At 37.0% G+C, this 24,239-nt stretch overlaps 1 protein-coding gene across 3 annotated transcripts in view; it reads left to right on the top strand.

The window, feature by feature from the left end:
• Window positions 1-23,004, top strand: part of ADAM10 (ADAM metallopeptidase domain 10) — a 135,121-nt gene extending 112,117 nt beyond the window's left edge. For all 3 annotated transcript variants that reach the window (XM_049705990.1, XM_004274677.2, XM_033437014.2), the window contains 6 exons: window positions 5,900-6,050; window positions 6,855-7,038; window positions 7,952-8,060; window positions 8,534-8,754; window positions 18,887-19,013; window positions 20,767-23,004. In XM_049705990.1, coding sequence (XP_049561947.1) covers window positions 5,900-6,050; window positions 6,855-7,038; window positions 7,952-8,060; window positions 8,534-8,754; window positions 18,887-19,013; window positions 20,767-20,861 — 887 coding nt within the window. In that variant the 3' untranslated portion in view covers window positions 20,862-23,004. The remainder of the gene's footprint in view (window positions 1-5,899; window positions 6,051-6,854; window positions 7,039-7,951; window positions 8,061-8,533; window positions 8,755-18,886; window positions 19,014-20,766) is intronic.
• The last annotated feature ends 1,235 nt before the right edge of the window (window positions 23,005-24,239 follow it).

A 24,239-nucleotide genomic window follows, 5' to 3' on the forward strand; every position in this document is an offset into this window, starting at 1 on the left:
CAGTTCCCCCCAGTGGTAACATCTTGCAAAACTGTATAGTATCAATACACTATTACATATAGCAAGGATATTGACATTGATACAGCCCACAGATCTTATTCAGATTTCCCCAGTTTTCCCTGTCGTCATTTCTCTGTGTGTGTGTTTAGTTCTATACAGTTTTATCATGTGTAGGTTTATGTGCCTATCACCACAGCCATGATAAAGAATAGTTCCATCACCACAAGTAATTCTTGTTTTTTTTTTTAATTCTTTTTTTGGGGTCTTTGTTGCTGTGCGCGGGCTTTTCTCTAGTTGTGGTGAGTGGGAGCTACTCTTTGTTGCGATGCGCAGGCTTCTCATTTCAGTGGCTTCTCTTGTTGTGGAACATGAGCTCTAGGCACCTGGGCTCAGTAGTTGTGGCATGCAGGTTCTAGGATGCACGGGCTTCAGTAGTTGTGGTGCACAGGCTCAGTAGTTGTGGTTTGTGGGCTCTAGAGCACAGGCTCAGTAGTTGTGGCGCACGGGCTTAGTTGCTCTATGGCATGTGGGATCTTCCCAGACCAGGGATCGAACCCATGTCTCCTGCATTGACAGGCGGATTCTTAACCATTGCGCCACCAGGGAAGTCCCACCACAAGTAACTCTTGGCGTTGTCCTTTTATAACCACACTCACCTCCCTCCTGGTGTCCCTTCAGCTGCCCCACTATTCTCCATTTCTAAAATTTTGTCACTTCAAAAATGTTATATAAATGGAATCATACAGTATGTAACCTTTGGGATTTTTCACTCAGCATGATTCCTTGGAAATTAATCCAAATTGTTTGCCTGCATCACTAGTTTGTTCCTTTTTATTGCAGGTGGTATGTGTGTACTACAGTTTAATGATTTTTCTATTAAAGGATATTTGGGTTATCTTCAGTTTTTGGCAGTTATGAATAAAGCAGCTATAAACAGGCTTTTCATGTGAATATAAGTTTTCATTTCTCTGTGATAAATGCCTCCAAATCCAACTGATGGATCAATGTAGCCGTTGTTTGTTTTTTTTTATATGAAACTGCCAAACTGTTCTCTAGAAGGCTGTACTATTTTATATTCCCACCAGCAGTGTATGAGTGATCTAATTTTTCTCTATCCTTGTCAGCTTTTGGTATTTTTATTTTATCCATTGTGATAGGTATATAGTGGTATTTCATTGTACCTTACTTTGTATTTTTCTGATGACTAATGACATTGAATATCTTTTCATGTGCTTTTTTGCCATATGTATATCTTCTTTGGTGAAATGTCCATGTTTCTTGGCCATTGAGTTTTTTTGTTTTTGTTTTTTCTGTTGAGTTTTGAGGGTTCTTTATATAGTCTAGATGCTAGTCACTTGTCAGATATTGGTCTGCATATATTTTCTTCCTGTCTGTAGCTTGTCTTTTCACCCTCTTCGCAGTCTTTCCCAGAGCAGAAGTTAAATTTTGATGATGTTCAAATGATCAATTTTTACTTTTATTGATTGACTTTTTCTTATAAAGCCTTCTTTTTCTTTTAAAAGGGCAGATTAAAATTACATTGATGTTATCATTTTTGTTATTGATGTTATCAGTGGTAGTTTTTCTAAATCTTCTTAGTGTAGAAGTGACACATAGATTCTTCATCTGTAAACTGGGTTTTCACAATAAACTTCCTGATTGAAAATGACTTTAAAAATGAGCATATTTGGGGCTTCCCTGGTGGTGCAGTGGTTGAGAGTCCGCCTGCCGATGCAGAGGACACGGATTCATGCCCCGGTCCGGGAAGATCCCACATGCTGCGGAGCGGCTGGGCCCATGAGCCATGGCCGCTGAGCCTGCGCATCTGGAGCCTGTGCTCTGCAACGGGAGAGGCCACAACAGTGAGAGGCCTGCGTACTGCAAAAAAAAGAAAGAGCGTATTTGTCTTTCTCTGTCTGACGTCACTTAATATGATAATCTCTAGGTCTATCCATGTTGCTGCAAATGGCATTATTTCATTCTTTTTTATGGCTGAGTAATACTCCATTGTGTGTGTGTGTGTGTGTGTGTACACCACATCTTCTTTATCCATTCATCTGCTAATGGACATTTAGGTTGTTTATATGTCTTGGCTCTTGTAAATAGTGCTGCAGTGAACATTGGGGTTGCATGTATCGTTTTGAATGAGAGTTTTCTCCAGATATATGCCCAGGAATGGGATTGCAGGATCATATGGTTTTAGTTTTTAAGGAATCTCCATAGTGTTCTCCATAGTTGCTGCACCACTTTACATTCCCACCAAGAGTGTAGGAGGATTCTTTTTTCTCTGTACCCTCTCCAGCACTTATTATTTGTAGACTTTTTAATGATGGCCATTCTGACTGCTGTGAGGTGATACCTCATTGTAGTTTTGATTTGTATTTCTCTACTAATTAGCAATATTAAGCATCTTTTCATGTGCCTGTTGGCTATCTATATGTCTTCTTTGGAGAAATGTCTATTTAGGTCTTCTGCCCGTTTTTTGATTGGGTTGTTTGTGGGGTTTTTTGACATTAAGCTGTATGAGCTGTTTATATTTTGGAAATTAAACACCTTGTCAGTAGCATTGTTTGCAAATATTTTCTCCCAGTCTGCAGGTTATCTTTTCGTTTTGTTTATGGTTTCCTTTGCTGTGCAAAAGCTATTAAGTTTAATTAGGTCCCATTGGTTTATTTTTGTTTTTATTTCCATTACTCTAAGAGACAGATCCAAAAAAATACTGCTGCAATTTATGTCAAAGAGTGTTCTGCCTATGTTTTCCTCTAGGATTTTGTAGTATCTATTCTTATATTTAGGTTTTAATCCATTTTGAGTTTATTTTTGTATGTGGAGTTAGAGAATGTTCTAATTTCATTCCTTTACATGTATCTGTCCAGTTTTCCCAGTACTACTTTTTGAAGAGACAGTCTTTTCTCCATTGTATATTCTTGTTTCCTTTGTTGTAGATTAACTGACCATAAGTGCATGGGTTTATTTCTGGGTTTTCTATCCTGTCCCATTGACCTATATGTCTATTTTTGTGCCAGTACCATACTGTTTTGATTACTGTAGCTTTCTAGTATAGACAAATACCAGAGAAAGACAAATATCATATGATATCACTTGTATGTGGAATCTAAAAAAAGGATACAAATAAACTTATTTACAAAACAGAAATGGACATAAAACGAACTTACGGTTACCAAAGGGGTTAGCAGGGACGAGGGCATGGGGGGTAGATAAATTAGGAGTTTGAGATTAACATATACACACTGCTATGTATAAAATAGGTAAACAACAAGGACCTACTGTATAGCACAGGGAAGTATACTCAATATCTTGTAATAACCTATAATAGAAAAGATTCTGGAAAAGAAATATTTACATAGATGTATGTATGTATAACTGAATCACTTTGTTGTACACTTGAAACTGACACCACATTGTAAAATATCTATACTTCAATTTTAAAAAAAGAAAGAAATAGCATTTACATAAGATAGGAAAAATGAGCATATTGCTTTTTAGTATTATGGGAAGGAAATTTGTTTCTTAAATTACCATGAAATATGTACGTATTATAATTTTGGTATTTAAACAGCCCCTTTTCCTTGTATTTAAGCTGTTAGCAAATAGCTGATTTGAAGTAATATTTTTGTATGAGACGAAAACTAACGTGTAGTAAATATTGCATGAATGGTTTTCTGACTTCTATCGTTTTTCCTTTTCTCCTAAATTATGTCACATGAATTATAAAATGATTATTGCTAGACTAGAAAAATCATTATTATTTACTTAGTATATATTTGCATGTGCATGCTTCTAGTTTTTGAGAACAAAAGAGATGCTATAAAATGAAAGAGAGAGGGAATTCCTTGTCAGTCCAGTTGTTAGGACTCGGCACTTTCATTGCCATGGTCCCGGGTTCAATCCCTGGTTGGGGAACTGAGATCCCACAAGACTCGTGGCATGGCCAAGAAAAAGAAGAAGGAAAGAGTGAGATGGAGCTTCAGTTACCTCTAAAATTTCCTTTAATGTTTGATGCGGTCAAGGATAAGAATGAAGTTTCTGAGTATAAAGCTAGGCTTTCTAGAATATTTTTGATTCAGATGTGCATTGTTTTAGGTTCCTGTGCTTGAGATATGTTCCCTTCCACTCACTCAGTTCTCAGTTTGAAGGCTGTGCTACAACTGTTTTCCACATTGATTTGGTATAACAGAAAGAAAAGAGCACCAGATTTTAGATCTAGAAGACCTGGGTTTATACTGTGTTTTGTCCATAGTGGGGCATATGGTTTCCAGCAAGTCACAAACTCTGTGAAAGTTAGTTTTCTTTTCTCTAAAATGAAGACATTTGATTCTTTTCATTTCCCTGCAGATACTGAAATTCAGTGATTTTATGTTCTTACTAAGAGTAGCATTCTTGTTCCAATTTTAAACTTCACTGGCAAAATCAAAGAATTTTTAAAAAGAGCCTAAAAATCTTTCTGAAATTATTCACTATGCTTAGACCAGACAGCCTAACCTTAATGAACTAAGATTTGACCCAATATTGTTAGACTCTGGAAATACAAAATGTGTAAATAATACATGGTTCTTCCCTTAAGGAGCTTGGTCTAGCTGACAAGCAAAACTAATGTACATTACAAAAAGAATTTACTAATTGACCAGGATACAGTCAGCCAAATAGAATGTGGGAAATTCCATAAAATAAAATGACCCAGGCAGGAATAAAGACGCAGACCTCCTAAAGAATGGACTTGAGGTTATGGGGAGGGGGAAGGGTGAGCTGTGACGGGGCGAGAGAGAGTCATGGACATATACACACTAACAAACGTAGTAAGGTAGATAGCTAGTGGGAAGCAGCCGCATGGCACAGGGATATTGGCTCGGTGCTTTGTGACAGCCTGGAGGGGTGGGATAGGGAGGGTGGGAGGGAGGGAGACGCAAGAGGGAAGAGATATGGGAACATATGTATATGTATAACTGATTCACTTTGTTATAAAGCAGAAACTAACACACCATTGTAAAGTAATTATACCCCAATAAAGATGTTAAAAAAAAAATGACCCAATTTCTTTAACAATAGTGTAAAAATAAAAATAGGGGAGGGAATCTGTTACATATTAAAAGAACTTAAGATACATGTCAACCAAAAGCAACGATGGGGAGAGGGGTTGGGGGAAGCTTGTGTGAAACTTGGTTCAAATAAACTAATGTAAAGAGGTAATTGGAGAAAATTGAACATGGATTGGCTATTAGATGCTATTAAGCATACTGTTAAGTTTTTTAGATGTGTAATGGTATTATGGTTAGATTTTAAAAAGAAAGAACTTATCTGTTAGATTCATCTTGGGATATTTGTTAAGAGCAGCTGAATATGTTAGATGGAGTTGTTTACAGCATATTGTTGAAGTTGCTAAAGCTAAGTGATTGGTACATGGGAGTTCACTATACTTATTCTTTTACTACTTCTGTGTATGTTTGAAATTTTCTAACAGAAAAGGTTTAATTTTTTTCTGCTTGATGAAACACTGACTTACTTTGTACTTACGTGCTAAAAATATAAATAGTACAGTCATTGTTCAGTAAAGCTCAGTGTGGCATGGCCTAAATAGAATGCTGCCACTTCTGTGAGGGACCTTAGAAGGGAGCATCAGGTCAAATTCCCTCACTGTACAGCTTAAGCACCTGAGGCCCCGAAAAAGGGAAGTGACTTGCCTAAGGCCACATTGCTAGTTAGTGACCAAGCCACTGTTATAATTAGATCTCCTAATTTCCAGATTCCTAGTTTGTTCTACTTTTCTTATTCTTCGAAATTTTCCTTTCTCCTTTTGTTCTGCGGCTTTAAAGAGTTTGTAAATTTTAAACAAAATTAATATTGCATATAATGCTTATTTTGTCTTATTTATTTTCTTCAGAATCTGGCCAGCCTATTTGTGGAAATGGAATGGTAGAGCAAGGTGAAGAATGTGATTGCGGCTATAGTGACCAGTGTAAAGACGAGTGCTGCTATGATGCAAACCAACCGGAAGGGAAAAAATGCAAGCTGAAACCTGGAAAGCAATGCAGGTACCTTGCTAATTCCAGTAGTGTTAATGTTCCTGGGAAGTCACCTGAAGGCAGTTATGTCAGATTTCAAACTGTGATTAGGAGATGTATGTGGTTTTGGAACTTTGTTATTTGTTGTTGGTTTATTTTCTGGAGTAGTAGTATTTAGGGCACTGTTGTTGGCAGATTGAACTACTTGTAATTGCAGTTTGTGTGGTGGGTGTTAAAAAAGGACATGCAAAGGACACTCAATAAAATACATATTATTTAATGCCTAACTTTAAAAATGTGACTTTTGTCAGTAGTTTTAGAATCTTAACTTTAAATATTTAGATAGTTTGGATTCCATACACTCCTGTAACTTAGTTGTCATATAATTTTATTTCACTTGCCAAATTATTTTGGTAGTGATAGATATAAGCAGTAGAATATTGTTTGTGCAGTACTTTTAAAATGGATGTTCTGTGTATCCTAGTTTGATTTTAGTGTATAAATGTGAGAAAAGTTGATAAATTGACTAATGTGTATCTATGAAAAACAATGATGACTTGCCTAATATTTAATCCATTTTCCATTATAACCTTTTACTATAGGCAAATAGAATAGAATAAGAAAGCTCAATATAGTATGCCTTCATTATAAAAACAAGATTCTTAATCACTTTTCTGCACTTATTAGAATGTTGAAATTTAATAGCCTCTTATTCCAATAAGACTTGTTTAACAGTAACATACTTAGCATTTATGATTTAAAAATTAGGACTGTATCTATATGTATAGGAAATATCCTAGTGATTTTCTTTACTCACCTCAATGTTTCTTCTAGTCCAAGTCAAGGTCCCTGTTGCACAGCACAGTGTGCATTCAAGTCAAAAACTGAGAAGTGTCGGGATGATTCAGACTGTGCAAAAGAAGGAATATGTAATGGCATCACAGCTCTCTGCCCAGCATCTGATCCTAAACCAAACTTTACAGACTGTAATAGGCATACACAAGTGTGCATTAATGGGGTAAGCATTTGATTTGTATGTTGTTTATTTAGTTTTATGAAACCTTTTTCAGGATAATTGCTTGTTGCCACTTAAAGCCGCATAAAGTAATTAATCTCGGTCCCTATCTATTTCCTCACAAAGCTGTGAATGCATTATGTGGCATAAGTGCCTGGTGGCATTTGATTAGTTATTGACTTGTCTTTCATCTTTCTACTGCATGCGTTTGATACTCTCTAGAGAAAAATAGTTATGTAACTAGGCATGTAACTTTGTATTTCTTTTAAGTTTTATAAGTTAACATTTTAATACTCTAAATAAAAGAACTCTCAGTTATTTCCTCTGAATGTGAAGCCTTTAAAGCTTTCTTGGCTAAATAATCACTTTCCTCTACATGAGGAAAATTTCATTTTTCTCTTCTTATAAAGGAGCCATAATAACCAACATAAAGTCGATGCTCATCTAATCTCCTTCTCTGTTTTTGTTTGGTCTAGATTTTTAAGTTACCATTTTAAAGATTTACTATCTTATTTGCACTTACTTTTTTTTTTTTTTGTGGTACACGGCCCTCTCACTGTTGTGGCTTCTCCTGTTGTGGAGCACAGGCTCCGGACGCGCAGGCTCAGCAGCCATGGCTCACGGGCCCAGCCACTCCGCGGCACGTGGGATCTTCCCGGACCGGGGCACGAACCCTTGTCCCCTGCATCGGCAGGCAGACTCTCAACCACTGCGCCACCAGGGAAGCCCCTGCACTTACTCTTTTTAAGATGTGTTTATACCATCCATTTCTGATACTAATCTATGCTTCCCCCCCGCCCCCCGACTTGTATTTCTACTTAATTATTTTAGCATTGGAGGTGTCTCTGTCTGCTATTGTCAACAAGAGGTTTGACTGTATAGGGATTAAATAATTGGTCTTTTATTTTTCTTTCAGCAATGTGCAGGTTCTATCTGTGAGAAATATGGCTTGGAGGAGTGCACCTGTGCCAGTTCTGATGGCAAAGATGATAAGGAATTATGCCATGTCTGCTGTATGAAGAAGAGTAAGGCTTTTAAAATGCAAGAGTATAAAATCTGTTTCAAAAACCTTATTTTCTCCTAAATTTTAAGTGTTAAACTTTGATATACAGTTGGGACAGATAATTTCCAGCTGAACTGATCCTCTTGAGAAATTTTAAAATGTACTATAGAATTGTGTTTCTAGTATTATGGTCCCTACAGTGTTTTTAAAATGATAAACTAGACAAAACCTGCCAGCGTTTTTACAATAATTAATATAAATACTGTTAGAAGGATTTAAAGCCATTGTAGGCACTAAGTCAGGAGTTGCTGGTTGTTTGTTTATGCTGTAATATTTAAGGTGAATTATCAGTGGTGTTATCTAGTCTAACTAATGAAAGTCTATATAACATGTCATGGTGATGATTTTAGGCAGTTTCTTCCTTTCCTCCCTCTCTCCCGAGCTAGCCCTATAGGAAATCTGATCTTCAACTTATATTTGACACTTCTTTTGCAGTGGAGCCATCAACTTGTGCCAGTACAGGGTCTGTGCAGTGGAACAAGTACTTCCTTGGTCGAACCATCACCCTGCAACCTGGATCCCCATGCAATGATTTTAGAGGCTACTGTGATGTTTTCATGCGGTGCAGATTAGTAGATGCTGATGGTCCTCTAGCTAGGCTTAAAAAAGCAATTTTCAGTCCAGAGCTCTATGAAAACATTGCTGAATGGATTGTGGTAAGTATAGTTTTTATTTATAAAGAAACCTTATCTTAAAATGATTTGATCATAATTTTACTTGGTTAGAGGTCACCCCTGTTATGAGAAAATCACTTCTTTTCTGTTTATACTGGAGTTATAGTTGACCCTTGAACAACATGGGTTGAACTGCATGGGTCTACTTATAAGCAGATATTTTTCAATAGTAAATACTACAGTAGTACACAGTGTGGAGTTGGTTGAATCTGCCGGTGTGGAGGAATCATGGATATAGAGAACTTTGGAGGTAGTTGGCTAGCTATGATTAACCCGCCACGTTCAAGGGTCAACTGTATTTTATCTGAAGAGTGATTTTTAGGGCTTCCCTGGTGGCGCAGTGGTTGAGAGTCCGCCTGCCAATGCAGGGGACACGGGTTCGTGCCCCGGTCCGGGAGGATCCCGCATGCCGTGGAGTGGCTGGGCCCGTGAGCCGTGGCCGCTGAGCCTGTGTGTCTGGAGCCTGTGCGTCTGGAGCCTGTGCTCCGCAGTGGGAGAGGCCACAGCGGTGAGAGGCCTGTGTACCGCAAAAAAAAAAAAAACACCTAAAGGTGCCTTCTGGCACTATGGTAAAGTGAAAAGGGTACAGGCTTGGAATTACACGAGGATTCAAATCATCCTTCTGACGTTTGATAATTCTGTGACTTCAGGCAGCTTACATTTCTTGGCTCCCTTACTTCCCTGTTTTCAACTCAAATCCAGTTCTTATTTTCTTTTTTTCTGATTATCTCTAATAAGAAAAAGTTGAGATTTAGTATACTTGTCTACTATGGGAAACAGTGTGTTCAGAGAAAAAAATCTGATAATTGGAATCTCAGAGTTATGTTCTGCTGAGTTTATGTTGTTGTGCCAGATGTTGTGGGTTTTCTAGATAGTAAATCATATCATCTAAAAATAATATTTTTTCACTTTTCTCCATTATATTTAATTTTGATTCATTTTATTTACAATTTCAAAAACTCATTCCTATTTTAAAATATTTAATAGAAATGATCTTTTTAGTTAAAGTGTTTTTAAAACCTTTTTTCATATTTTAGATTTGAGGATTTTGTGAAATACTTCTTACAATGAATTTTAGCAATGTGAAGTTTTGTGCTCTGGAACTGATTAAAATCAGGCACTTTTAGGTTTATGCAGATTTGCCTTAAATGGGTATAGAACACTGTTATTTTAAATCAGTGTTGACATTCACATGCCACCCTTTGAAATAGCATGGTCCATAATGCCGGAAGAGTACCGTTAGGCTGTTGCTGCATTTGTGGGCATTAATCAGATCAAACAGTAAGATAAACAACAGCCACTTCCTTACAAGTTATTTGTCTCATTTGTGTTACTTGCAGAGTTCACTTGCATAGCAGAGTTCATTTTGTTACACTGGTCTTTCATCATGTATAAGGAAAGTGTCCTTCTAGTTAGTAATGTAGGTTATTAGTTTGCTCTGGTAAGAAGCTGTGAAAGGGATGATGGGTTAGTTTCACTGACTTTCCTTTCCATTGGTACCTAGTGGCTCTTTTATCTCCTTTCCACAGTATACTGTGGCATCTTTTTTCCTCATGAGGGTAGAGTGGGAAGAACCATAACAGTTTAATAGTTCAGGGCGTGAGTTACTGACTGCTATAGGCACCACGGAAATGATGTAATAAAGACTTTTACTTTCTTTTCTGGGGAAAAGTTGTTTTTGACAGTAATGTTTGAATGTAGGCTGAGTGCCTACTGTGTGTCTCGCCAGGAGATAATGATAAACATCCTTTGGATTTATCAAGGGGTCACCTAGTTCTTGAAAAGTTGGAGAGGGCTTCCCTGGTGGCGCAGTGGTTGAGAGTCCGCCTGCCGATGCAGGGGACACGGGTTCGTGCCCCGGTCCGGGAGGATCCCACATGCCGCGGAGCGGCTGGGCCCGTGGGCCATGGCCGCTGGGCCTGCGCGTCCGGAGCCTGTGCTCCGCAACGGGAGAGGCCACAACAGTGAGAGGCCCGTGTACCGCAAAAAAAACAAAAAAACAAAACAAAACAAAACAAAACAAAAGTTGGAGAGCATTCACCAGTAAATCTGTTAAGACCCTGTACCACTGTCTCCTTTTCATTAAATGGGTACATTGGTAATTCTTTTTCATTTTCTTCCATAGTTACTGATGTGTTCACATTTTTTGCAACTTTTGTGTTAGGTTTGACATAGGAAACCATCTTTGACCTTGATTTTTTCCAAATCTATCACTGTATTTACCCCACACTTTAAAATAATTGCCTGTTAGTTTGTGGCTTTTTTCTTTTTAATTTGTTCAGTTTTATCAGGAGTTCATCTTTTTATTATTATTTTGACAAGAGTCAGCTATGTTTCTCATTTTTTAATTAATTTCTTCTCTCTTATTTTGCTGTAATTTTATGAACCTAGGTAAGTATCTGGTGTTCTTTATGAAAGATTTAGAGCAGTGTTTCCAAGTGCTTCACAGAACACTAGATCCATAGGTTTGGTGGTCAAATGAATCTGGAAAATATTGCATACTATAGTCCCCTCTTAGAGATTTGTGATAATATTGTGAGAAGCCCCACGATAAAAAATCTTTTTAACTTCATTTTCCAAACTTACCTGACCTTTATTCATATTGTACATGAGAATCACCTAAGGGCTTAGACCAATTAAGTCAGAATCTCTGGATGGAGTATAACGTGTTTGGGTCATTTCAAAGCTCCCAGCTCTCAATTCTGATGAGCAACTGGGATTGAGAACCAACCATTCATGTAGAACAGGGGTTGGCAAACTATGGCTCATGAGCCAAATTTAGCACACTGCCTATTTTTGTATGGCTTACAGCTAAGAATGGTTTCACGTGTGTAAGTAGTTGAAAAAAATCAAAATAATATTCTTCTGGGGACTTCCCTGGTGGTGCAGTGGTTAAGAATCCTCCTGCCAATGCAGGGGACATGGGTTCGAGCCCTGGTCCTGGAAGAGCCCACATGCAGCGGAGCAACTAAGCCAGTGCACCACAACTACTGAAGCCTGCACGCCTAGAGCCGGTGCTCCGCAATGAGAGAAGCCACTGCAATGAGAAGCCCGTGCACTGCAACAAAGTGTAGCCCCCCGCTTGCCGCAACTAGAGAAAGTCTGTGCATAGCAACAGAAGACCCAACGCAGCCAAAAATAAATAAATAAAATAAATTTATTTTTTAAAAAAAAGAATATTACCCATAACGGAACTAATGACCATAATTAATTTAAAAAATATATATTCTTCTGAAAATTATATGAAATTCAAATTTCAGTGTCCATAAGTAGTGATTTATCAGAACATGGCCATGCCTATTCAGTTATATATTGCTTATGGCTGCTTTTGCACTTTGAATAGTTGCAGCAGAGACTGCTTGGCCCCATAAAGCCTAAAATATTTGTCTGGCCTTTGATAGGAAGTGTCTGCCAAGCCCTAATCTAGACCAGTGGATCTCAAAGTGTGGTCCCCTGACCAGCAGCATCAGCAGCACCTGGGAACTTGATAAAAATGCAAATGATCAGGTCCCACGTGGACCCCTGAGTCGGTATGTGATGGTGCATGCTAAAGCTTGGGAACCATTTTTACAGTCTCTGCAGTGTAATGACTCCTTTTTAAAAGACTTGTAACAGAAATTTTCTACTTTGTCTTCCTGCTGTGTTGAAAATGGAAGGTGGTTGTGGACCTCCAGAGTCCTTTGTTGCCTAGTAGAATAGGCCTCATAGATATCACTACCGAAACTTGAACAACAAAGATGCAGTATTGTCACAGGGCTTAGCATATGGTAAGGAGTCAGTATGTGTTTGCTAGATGAATGAAGCAGATTACTGTGTCATAACTTATATGGAAAAGAAAAAATCATACATATTATCCTAACTTTGAAGTTGTAATGTTTTCAGGTATCTCTCAGTGGTATTTTAACCTGCTTGCCCAGGCTAAGTATAAAGTAACAAGAAGATTAGTAGCCAGTTGCTTTCGAGAGGGGTGGTGCGTGGAGTGTTGAAGGATAAAAGAACATTTAGTCAGAGTCCAGACAATGGTATCTTCTGAAGGATGAAGGGGCGCTTTCTGCCCCTACAGGATGGTATAATCAGTATCCTGACAAGGGACTGTGGGTCCCACATGGTCTTGTGACTACCCGGAAGTCGAGAGCGTGTTTGCTGTGACTGAGAGTTGTTATCACTGGAAATTCACCAAAAGGATTATATGATTAACTTTTTCTAGAGATCTTTAACATCAGCTAAGATTATCTTATGTCTGAAGAGACTTGATGGCTTGTCTTGCCCCTTCCCCCTCACAGTTTTTTGAGTGAAACCTGTTTTATTGTTTTGTTAGCCTATAGGTCCTTTTTGTTTATTTAGATTATTAAATAATAAACTATTGTAATTAGAACATAATAAATTAGACTGGCAAATTTTGACCTTTCATTTCTGTCATTTTTACTTAATTTTTCTACTTTGTGTTCTTTTGGCCATATAAGTGGATGTATTGAACATCATCTATCTGTTTCTTATGTAGAATTATTTTCTCAGACTTGATTTAGTACTTGTTAACTTCTAAGCTGTTTTTTAAACTTTTGGATGTCTTTGTCTCTTAAGTTTCACTTAACACCCTTGTTTCTATGAAAGACAAGAGCTTGACTCATAATTTACATTCATTAAATGCCTGTTGAATGAATGACAGCTCTCTTTTATTTCAGACTCTTAACAGGTGGACAAACTGTGATCTCTTTTCTGAGATGAAACACATATATTGCACTTATTAGCCTGGTTGGTATTCTTTTTCCAGATTTTATAGTATATGAGAAAACATGTGATTTAGCATTTACCACTCTCTGATAATTCTCTCTTGAAGGGGGCATTTAAAAAAATCTTCTCTACCAAAGGTGACCATATTTACTAACACTCTCAAATGCACTATTGTTTTGTTTGGTTTTTCCTTGCTATCTTCTATCCACTGCGAATTTCTATTTCTGAGAGCTACTATCATTGTCACGAAAACATCTCAGCTTTGGGCTTTTGAGGTATATAGTTACCTGGAAGATTTCAGAGGAAAACCAGGAACACTGCTAGAAGGGACTGGAAATTCTCAAGGACCTGGGTGCCACATTTTCGTAAATGTCTTTTGATCTCAGCTGGGACTCGGTCCTTTTGACCTTTGTTTTCTACGAAGTTATAACCACTGTTAAATTCAGGCTTCCTCTCTCCAGTCTGCTTTTGTTACTGCCATACTACTTGCATCTCTATTTAAAACTCTATAGGTACTGAAAAACTGGTATTAGAAGAGGTGTCAAACCATAATTTTTTATGTCCTCTGTTGTAAGAACCTTTTGCATTATTTGTGCGTGTGTGCAATCTAGATATAATAAATGTGCAATCTAGATATAATAAATAAATATTATAAATGAGAAGTGTTTCGATAAGTCAGTATTTGGAGTAATGACTCACGTGTAATAACTAGTCCAACAGGTACTTTTTGGTAGAGTATATACTGAGTTTATAGAATATAAATTCAAAAAGCTTGCAGTCCAGTTTGGGATAGAGAGGATAAGCACATAGAAACATATTTTCAGTTCTGCATCATGTTTTCACAGGAAATAGGAGAACCTATTTGGACAAGGCTTCTTTAAGGATGTGATACCAAAGCTAAGTTCTTAAGGACTAGTAAGTAGAGGGACAGGTGGATGTTTTGTTAAGAGAGAGCAGCTGAAATAGTCACAGACATAAGAAATATTTTAAATAAAAATTTTTTTCACTTTTATCCTTTTGAAAAGTGTGATTATCCTTTTTTTTTTTTTTTAATTGACAAAGTAATATGTTGAAAAGTAAGCCGCCTTTTTTCCCTGGAGCCCAGTCCTCTCAAGACGAGTTTCTTATATATTTTTCAGAAACTGTATTTTTACAAGAAAATATATTTTAAAAAGACAAGTGGAATCATATATTTACTGGGCCGCAGTTCATTGTGTGCTCTGTTTTTTTATCTCTGTCCCACTTAATGATTTATCTTGGAGATCTTTGGTGGGAAGCTTTTTTTTTTTTTTTTTTTAAATTTATGGCTGCGTTGGGTCTTCGTTTCTGTGTGAGGGCTTTCTCCAGTTGCGGCGAGCGGGGGCCACTCTTCATCGTGGTGCGCGGGCCTCTCCCTATCGCGGCCTCTCTTGTTGCGGAGCGCAGGCTCAGTAGTTGTGGCGCACAGGTCTAGTTGCTCCGCGGCATGTGGGATCTTCCCAGACCAGGGCTCGAACCAGCGTCCCCTGCATCGGCAGGCAGATTCTCAACCACTGCGCCACCAGGGAAGCCCGATGGGAAGCTTTTGAAGAACGGTTTTACATAGAGGAATGACATAGTTCTGTGTTTTAAGTAGTTGTAACACTGATGACCATGTGGAAGACTAGAAGGAAGGAAATGTGTTCGAGAATATAGTGAACATTAGGAATGGAAGGGCATCTCCCATAACAGAACTAGCCCACCAGCCTGAAGGTAGTAGGAAGACCCTTGACCCTTTGTGCTTATAAAATGGATCACATTAGAGGTGATACTGGCTTTCCAGAGGGTATTTGGAAATTACCAGTAGTTGTCAGAGTAACTGAGGGACTCTACTGGCATTTGATGGATGAGGGCCATGTATGCTAAACTTCCTGCATTGCTCAAAATGGTCCTGTACCACAATGGCAGCATATCTACACTGAGTAAGAAGCACTCATCTGCATCCTAGTCACGGGCATGCTTGTTTAAAATGCAGTTCCCTGGGCCCTCCACCAGAACACTGAATTGTAAGTAATGTTTTACTGGAACACAACCACGTTCACCTGTGTTGTGTCTTATCTATGGCTGCTTTTGTACTACAGTGGCAGAAATGAATTGTTTTGACCAGGACCATATGGCCCACAAAGCCTAAAATGTTAGTTGTTGGGCTCTTTATAGAAAAAGTCTGCTGACCCTTGGTAGAGACCAGTAGTTCTCAGTCTTGGCTGCATAGTGGAATCATGTGGCAGCTTTAACAAAACTGCTGATGTCAGGATCCCACCCCCACCCTACTGGAGCCTGGGATTTCGTCCAGGTATCTGAGTTTCCAGGTGATTCTAATGTGTAGCCGAGGTTGAGAACCACTGGTATAGAGCAGGAAGAGTACTTGTAGCAGTACAAGCTGGTGATTTTGGTTCTTAATGATTTTACTGGGTCAGAGTGTCAGAGTTGCAGACAGGAAAGGTAGGAGAAGGTCTTAACTTCATTGAATGCCACATTTAAAAGGCCTCTGGATGCTTGGAACATGACAAAAGCTGTGCATATAGTTCTGCATGTGACAGTAGGCAGAAATGAAAAGAGGAATCAGCCAGCACTTGAGTTGACAGACTGAGGACAGGACTTAAACCCTGCCCTTTTTTTGATAAATAGCAGGTCTGTTATTTGAGGATGAATAAAACAGGAAAAACAACAGGAGCCTGTGGGAAATTTATTTAACAAGGGAAAGGGAATATTAACCTAAAGACTCACAGGGAAGAGCAGTGCTCTGAAAATTATTTTCTACAGAAACCGAAAGAAAGTTTTAGAAAACTATCTGGCAATCTCAGTAGGATGCAAGAAATGGCTTCTGAAAAGTAGATTGTAAGCTGTGGTTTCCAAGCCAGATTCAGCCCGGCAAATGTGTCTTGTATGGTCTACCTGTTGTTTTTAGAAATTTTGAATGAGTTGTTAGCATTTAAAAACAGATTTCATGTAAAAATTCAGATTTGTAGCTTCTCTTTAAAGATAAATCTTTCGGCAGTAAGGCTGACTTGCATCACCCCTTGCTCTCTCCTTTCTTGAACACTTCATTCCTAAAGGCAATTAGGTGAGGCCAAGCAAGGCATCCATGCCTGGTGAGGGGAGCTGTACTGGCACAGGGCAGGGTGCCCTTTGAACCCTGTGGAGGGGTGACTGGCTTGTGATGTCAGAGTACAAGTATTGTGAGGAGGGTGTCTGCTTAGGAGGGCCAGTTTTTAAAGGAACTAGGGCTCCTTGGAGAAATGACTGATTCCAGTGCTGGGGCAGGGAAAGAACAAGATGAACCTGTAACTCCTTGTGCCAACTGAAGTGCTCAAAGAATGGTGAGGACATGCCCAAAAGACACAATAATGATAGTAATGGATTATAACCCATTAAGGAAAATAGGAAATCATGAGGGAATAAATAAATTTAAAGTTTTATGAAGAATAAAATATTTATATAGTTCTAAATTATGTCCATACAAAATACTCATTGACTACAAAAGAGAAGAGTATCTTTTTGGTAAAGTTTGGCAGTTAACACCTTGGTCAAGTGATCCAGTTAACGTCCTTAGTAATGAGATCAAAGTCATGTGTCACCTGGTTGGATGCAATGAGAAGAATACAGCATCACTTCTGAGATATTCTTACTAAAGATGTATGACCTGAATCTAATAATAAAGAAACATCTGAGAAACCCCAATTGAGGGACATGCCAATGCAAAATAACTGACCTGTAATCTTCAAAAGTGTCAAGTTATATAAACTAAGGGAAGACTGTGGATTGTTTCCAGATTGCGGGGGACTAAAGAAACACAGCTGGTAAATGCAGCACAGTTCTGAATCGGATGGTATTGGGACATATGGCAAAACTTGAATGAGGAGGTCTGAGGATTAAATGGTAGTGATGTAACAATGCCAATTTCCTGATTTTGTTATGATTATCTAGGAAAACCCCCTTAATATCTAGGAAAACCCCCTTAAGTTGCAGGAACTATATGCTGAATTGTTCAAGTGTAACAGGACATCATGGTAGCAGTTTACTCTCAGATGGTTCCAGATTTTACAAACTTCTTTGTACTGTACTTGGAACTTTTCTAAAAGTTTGGGATTCTTTCAAAATTAAATTGATATGTTTATATATATATATGTATGAAAGGCTTTATGCACACACGGGGAAAGTGGCTTGGGGTATTTTACCACAACATTCATTTTTATTTCAGCTTCTGTTTCTTTAATTATATTGTCACTGCTGGATAAAGAAAACAGTATAGAAGTAGTAGACTGCTGGTTTTAAGACCCCAGATCCGAGAAGCACTTCTTAAATGGGAGTTTTATTGGCAATAATTAGCAATAACTATATATGTATTATAACAATCTGCATAAGCCAATATAAGGTTCATAGTTTTCTAGTTGTTACTATTTTGTATGATGTTTATTAGTACATGCTATCTTAAGACAAAAATTGAATATTTTGAATTGCAAAATAGACTTAAATTTATTAAGAATGGCAACAGTAATTTTTCTATAAATAAGATTATGTCAGTAGTTTTTGAAGGTTTTTTGTTTGGCTAATTGATTTAATTTGACTTAAGTTGGAAATGAAATTTTTTAGTACCTTCTTAGAGGTAAACTTTACCTGCTTCTAGAATGTGTGTATCCTTCCACTTTTCATATTAAAGAAGACAGTTAACTTTTAAATAAGTGAGTATATATGTAATAGATATTTTATATATATATATATATATATATATAAAATGAGAACTAAGATACATTGTATAGGAATAATTTAATAACAGTAGTCTGGGACTCAAGTTCCAAATGAAATAGAGAAACAGGAAAGAGGGGTCTCAAAAAAGAATTTCAGTCTTAGCTTTGATGATTAGAAAAAAATATAGGTTAAAGAATATTTTAAAAATCTATCTAGTAGAATTTAAAGCAAGTTATATACCTTCTAAGTCACTGGATAGTATAAAAAGCAAAGTCTGTAAAAGTAACAGGTAAAAGAAGGGAAGGAAGTATTTAAATCAGAAAATATTTAGTAACATGGGAAAATGCAATATAAACTATATGCAGGATGACCCCAGTTTTGCACGTGTGTTTTTCTGAGTATGACAAACATAGTTATATAGAAAAGAGACTGAAATGAAAATAAGATTTAGTGGTTTCCTCTAGGAAGTGAAATTATGGGTGATTTTTGTTTTCTCCTTTGTACTTTTTATTTAGAGATTAATATATATATGCTTTTACATGATATCTACAACTCCCAATGAACAGATGTTCTTTAAAAATTAAAATGTAATGTATCCTATTGTATATTTTATATAATGTAAAATACTCTAAAATATTTTATAGTTTTTTCAGTGGAAAAATCTGTTTATTTCTAGGCTTATTGGTGGGCAGTATTACTTATGGGAATTGCCCTGATCATGTTAATGGCCGGTTTTATTAAGATATGCAGTGTTCATACTCCAAGTAGTAATCCAAAGTTGCCTCCTCCTAAACCTCTTCCAGGTAAGACAATTTGAGCAATATTTTTATTATTCAGAACCATTTAGCAAGTAGAACTGAATTATAAATGAGTCTTCAGTAACTAATATATAATACTTTCTCCTTGAGAATGGGATTATTGGATGAATTATGTAGTTGATTTTTAAGTGTGTGTTTTTTTGTTGTTTTTTTTAATCAACCCAGTCTAGCTTATGGCTGCCGATTTAATGCTAATATATCCTTTTAAAAAAATGCTAATATATCCTTTGCTAATGCTAATATATCCTTTAAAAGAAAATCCAAAAATCTTCCCTTTTTGGTTTTATTATGATAGACTACTTCTAAATGATTGTTCTTTCTATTCTAATAGCTATGCTTCAGTTATGGTTTTTAACGTTCGTGCTCTTGAAATATTTTCTGGCACGTAAAGTCATTTTCCCTAGGGATGATGCTTATGGGGAAATACAAGTTCCAGTCTGTGGGAGAGTCGTGGTGTAGAGGCTTCAGTCACCAAACAACCATAGTTATTCTCCGTCTCTGAAAACAACTCCTAAGTCTCCACCACCCTTTACCTCTCAGGGAGACAGGGCTGGGAGGAGATACCCTCTTTAGACGAGGGGATTTGCAGAAGCAGGGTAAGGAAGCGACTGCTGTGGGTTGTTTAGGCCCCCACCTGTCTCTCCCACCCCCTCTCCAAGGTAGGTGTCGCTTCCACGCTCCCCTCAGGACACCTGCGAAGTAGGTGTGGGACAACACTGTCCCAAGGCCCGAGGTAAATGGCAGTAGTTCCCTCTCCTGCCCCCCACTCACTTCTCATTGAAGCCTCTTGCCTCAGGCCAAATCCACTGCCCTACACAAAGTTGTTTAAAGCTAGGGGTTTCTTATAATTTTCTCCATTTTCCCTCAGTTGTTCCCCTATATTTACCTATCTTAAGGCAAGAGAGGTCAGCGGTCATGCTGGGACAGTATCTTGGTGGGAATCAAAGGAAATTTGATTTTGATGTCATTGCTTTTTGTAAATTAGCAAATTAGCACTCTGGAACTGATGTCAGTTTCTTAGGGATTTCCAAGGGCCAAGTGACACTTTTTAGATACATTACCAATTATGGCCTCATTTAATGATGCAATTCTTTTAATTTCATTTTAAGGATTTTCCAGCTCTTAACTGTTGTTTATTGAATGCTCTCAAAAACTGTTGAGCACTTTTTCGTGAATTATCATATAATCCTCACAACAGACTATCTGAGTTAGTTATTATCCCTATTGTACAGACTTGTTAGTCATCTGAGTTTCAGAGAGGCTAAGTCATTTGCTCGAAGACACCCAGCAATTTCTTCCTCATGGAGTCTATCCTCAGACCCATATTAATCTAATAGTTGTAGCTGTTAAGCACTTGAAATGTGGCTAGTCTCAATTGAGATGTATTGTAAATATAAAATACATACAGACTCTGAAGACTTAGTATTTAAAAAATGAAATATTTCATTAATGATTCTTTATATTGATTACATCTTGAAATGATAGTATTTTGACTATATTGGGTTAAATGAAATAAAAATATTATTAAAATTATTTTACCTGTTTCTCTAACATTTTTCACTGTGGTTACCAGAAAATAGAAACTTACATATACGGCTCATATTATATTTGTTTTGGACAATGCTGATCTAGAACCTTTTTTCCTTTCCCCCTTTTTTTTTTACTGAAATGGCAGCTTTGTTTTTAAAGATTAAAAAGCTCATGGTAAATCTCTCTTGCTTTTGTTTGTGACGCACAGGCACTTTAAAGAGGAGGAGACCTCCCCAGCCCATTCAGCAACCCCAGCGTCAGAGGCCCCGGGAGAGTTATCAGATGGGACACATGAGACGTTAACTCAGCTTTTGCCTTGGTTCTTCCTAGTGCCTACAATGGGAAAACTTCACTCCAAAGAGAAACCTATTAAATCATCATCCCCAAACTAAACCCTCACAAATAACAGTTGAAGAAAAAAATGGCAAGAGATCATGTCCTCAGATCAGGTGGAATTACTTAAATTTTAAAGCCTGAAAATTCCAATTTGGGGGTGGGATGTGAAAAAGGAACCCAATTTTCTTATGGACAGATATTTTTAACCTAATGGCACAAAGTCTTAGAATATTATTATGTGCCCCGTGTTCCCTGTTCTTCGTTGCTGCATTTTCTTCACTTGCAGGCAAACTTGGCTCTCGATAAACTTTTATCACAAATTGAAATATATATATTTTTTTCAACTGCCAATCAAGGCTAGGAGGCTCGACCACCTCAACATTGGAGACATCACTTGCCAATGTACATACCTTGTTATATGCAGACATGTATTTCTTACGTACACTGTACTCCTGTGTGCAATTGTAAACAGAAATTGCAATATGGATGTTTCTTTGTATTATAAAATTTTTCCGCTCTTAATGAAAAATTACTGTTTAATTGACATACTCAGGATAACAGAGAATGGTGGTATTCAGTGGTCCAGGATTCTGTAATGCTTTACACAGGCAGTTTTGAAACGAGAATCAGTTTACCTTTTCCTTGTGATGGAGTTGGTTCTGATATTCATTTTGTTTTATCAAATGGCTGCTAAGAGCACAAGAGTGACGATGCTGAAGAACACAGTTAAGTGCAAACTGGACATATGCAGCATACTACTACTTCAGGCTTAGTTCTTCATGTAAATGTCTGATTTCCACTTACTTATTTTAAACTTTCTAATTCAATTCCATTTTTGAAGTGATAGGTGAAGTTTTATTCATGTTTGGTAGCAGTTATGTCAGTGAAATGATTCTTTTTATTTGCAGCCTCTTATTTGTATGCTAATTATGTTTTGGTTTTGTCTGATACAGAAAAGAAAAGCTGTGTCTCTATTTTATCAAAATATTTGAACAGCGTTTTCAGCATATCATCACTGATCATTGGTAACCACTAAAGAAGAGTGATTTGCTCAACCAGTAGTTAAAATTGTAGCTAGGCCTTCTGACACTTTTTTTCCCTAAAATGTTTTAACTGCAATGAAGGTGAAACAGCACAATGTCCCATTCCAAATTTATTTTTTAAACAGGTGTAAATAATTGGCTTTTTAAAGAAAGAAGGCAAAAGCATTTAATGTATTAACAGGCTTATTGCTATGCAGGAATGGAAGGGGGCATTACAAAAAAACTTTAAGCTTGTGACATATTTATTGCTTCTTGTTTTCCAGCTATATCACTTAAATTAGAAGTAAACAGCTATGATTTTCCTGGCTTCACATAGGAGGCAGATTTAGGGAAAGTTGAAAAGATTTGTGTTTGGCTTTTTTCTTTTTTCTTTTTTTCTTAAGAGTATAAGGTTTACACAATCATTCTCATAATGTGACGCAAGCCAGCAAGGCCAAAAATGCTAGAGAAAATAATGGGATCTCTTCCTTGTAAACTTGTACAGTATGTGGTGACTTTTTTCAAAATACAGCTTTTTGTACATGATTTAGAGACGAATTTTGTACATGAAACCCCAGATAGACTATAAATAATTCTAAACAAACAGGTAGGTAGATATATATGTAATTGCTTTTAAATCATTTAAATGCCTTTGTTTTCGGACTGTGCAAAGGTTGGAAGTGGGTTTGCATTTCTAAAATGGTGACTTTTACTCTGCAAGAGTTATTAGTAACTTCTTGAGTGTGGTAGACTTTGGAACATGTACATTTTTTGCTTGTAATGTTATCCTGTGGTAGGGTTTTGGCAGGTACATACTGCCCCATTTTATTTTGAGTCTAAGTTAAATGTTTTCTGAAAAGAGATGCGTGCACTGAACTCTTTCCACTGCAAATCAAGATGTGGTAAAACAAAAGGATCAAGACAAATGAGATCTAATACTACTGTCAGTTTAATGTCCACTGTGTTTTATACAGTATCTTTTTGTTCACTTTGGAAATTTTTACTAAAAATTGCAAAAAATAAAGTATTGTGCAAAGATGTAAGGTTTTTTGAAACTTGAAATGCATTAATAAATAGACTTGATGAAATCGTCTTGAAGGTTTCCTACTCTTTGAGCTCTGAGAACTATCAAAAGAAGCTTCTGGCAAGGCAGCTTGTCCTTACTAAACGAAAGAGATTGTTAAGCAGAAAGGATGGTCTCTTCCCACACAAGTACAGATATCTTTATTCCTAATTAAGACTTCATGTAAAACTTTTATTATTAGATATCTCTTTCTACACACAATGAACATTTGAAAAACAGTCTCAACTGCTTTACATTATTTCTAATCAATATTCAAAGTGCTTAAACGTGTCTGTCTTAGCAGAAGAGCTGAGTCATTTTGGAAACTGGTCTCATATATATTTTGCAAAGTTTTGAATGCTAAGTACCTCATTTATTTTAAAAGTCTAGTTTGATGATAAGTGTATTTAAATTTGAGCCACGTTTTCCTGCTTTGTCAAATTCATAGCAAGTAAGAAGAGACTTGATATTTCAGTCTTACCTAGAAAAAGAATTGTAAGCCCAGAGTGGTGCCCTGCACAGAACAATCTGCCCCAAACCCAAGTTACTTAGTTATTTATTAAATATATTGAGGCCAGCTTAAATAAGTAGTATTTGTTAAATGAGTAAAAATATGCAATACTTTTTAGTTACTTTAATTTAGAAACCTCAAAATGTATATTATGTTTAGTTATGTTTGTTTATGAAACCATCAGTATTGATTCAGATGATTGCAAATTTATTATTTTTACTTACAATTGAATATTTAAATTTTGTTTAGATTAAATCAGCAATAGAATAAATTATTACAGTTTCTGGACTAGTGTTCTCCATAGTGTCAGGCAATATACAGTTTTGGGAAGGACTTCTTTTAGGGAATGGCAGCTTTATCCGATAAGTCTTGTTTTCTGAGGTGTCTTCAGCAGTTTGTGCTTTGAGGTACTTCATTTTTGTTATATTCACAGACTAGTGAAAACTGAAGATTTCTCCAAATTGAGCAGACTACTCTCGAGTTCTTATTTCGGTCCCTGTGGTCTGTACATTTTAAGACCTAATGATTATTATTTCTCCAAAGATGGGATTAGATTAGTGTCCTTGGCAGCTGTGCAACTGTGGGTGCATGTGCTTGGGAAGGCTTTTAATTTCCTAAGTATTTCTAATCGAAAGTACAAGAGGGTCAGTGTAGTAAGTCCATTACAGAACTGGACAGCCCATCTTCAGGGGTATAAGAAGTGATGTTCTTTATCCAGATTTAAAGAGTCAAGGTCTCCCAAAACTAGA

Source organism: Orcinus orca, chromosome 2 (assembly GCF_937001465.1).
Source record: "Orcinus orca chromosome 2, mOrcOrc1.1, whole genome shotgun sequence".
NCBI classification, from domain to species: Eukaryota; Metazoa; Chordata; class Mammalia; order Artiodactyla; family Delphinidae; genus Orcinus; species Orcinus orca.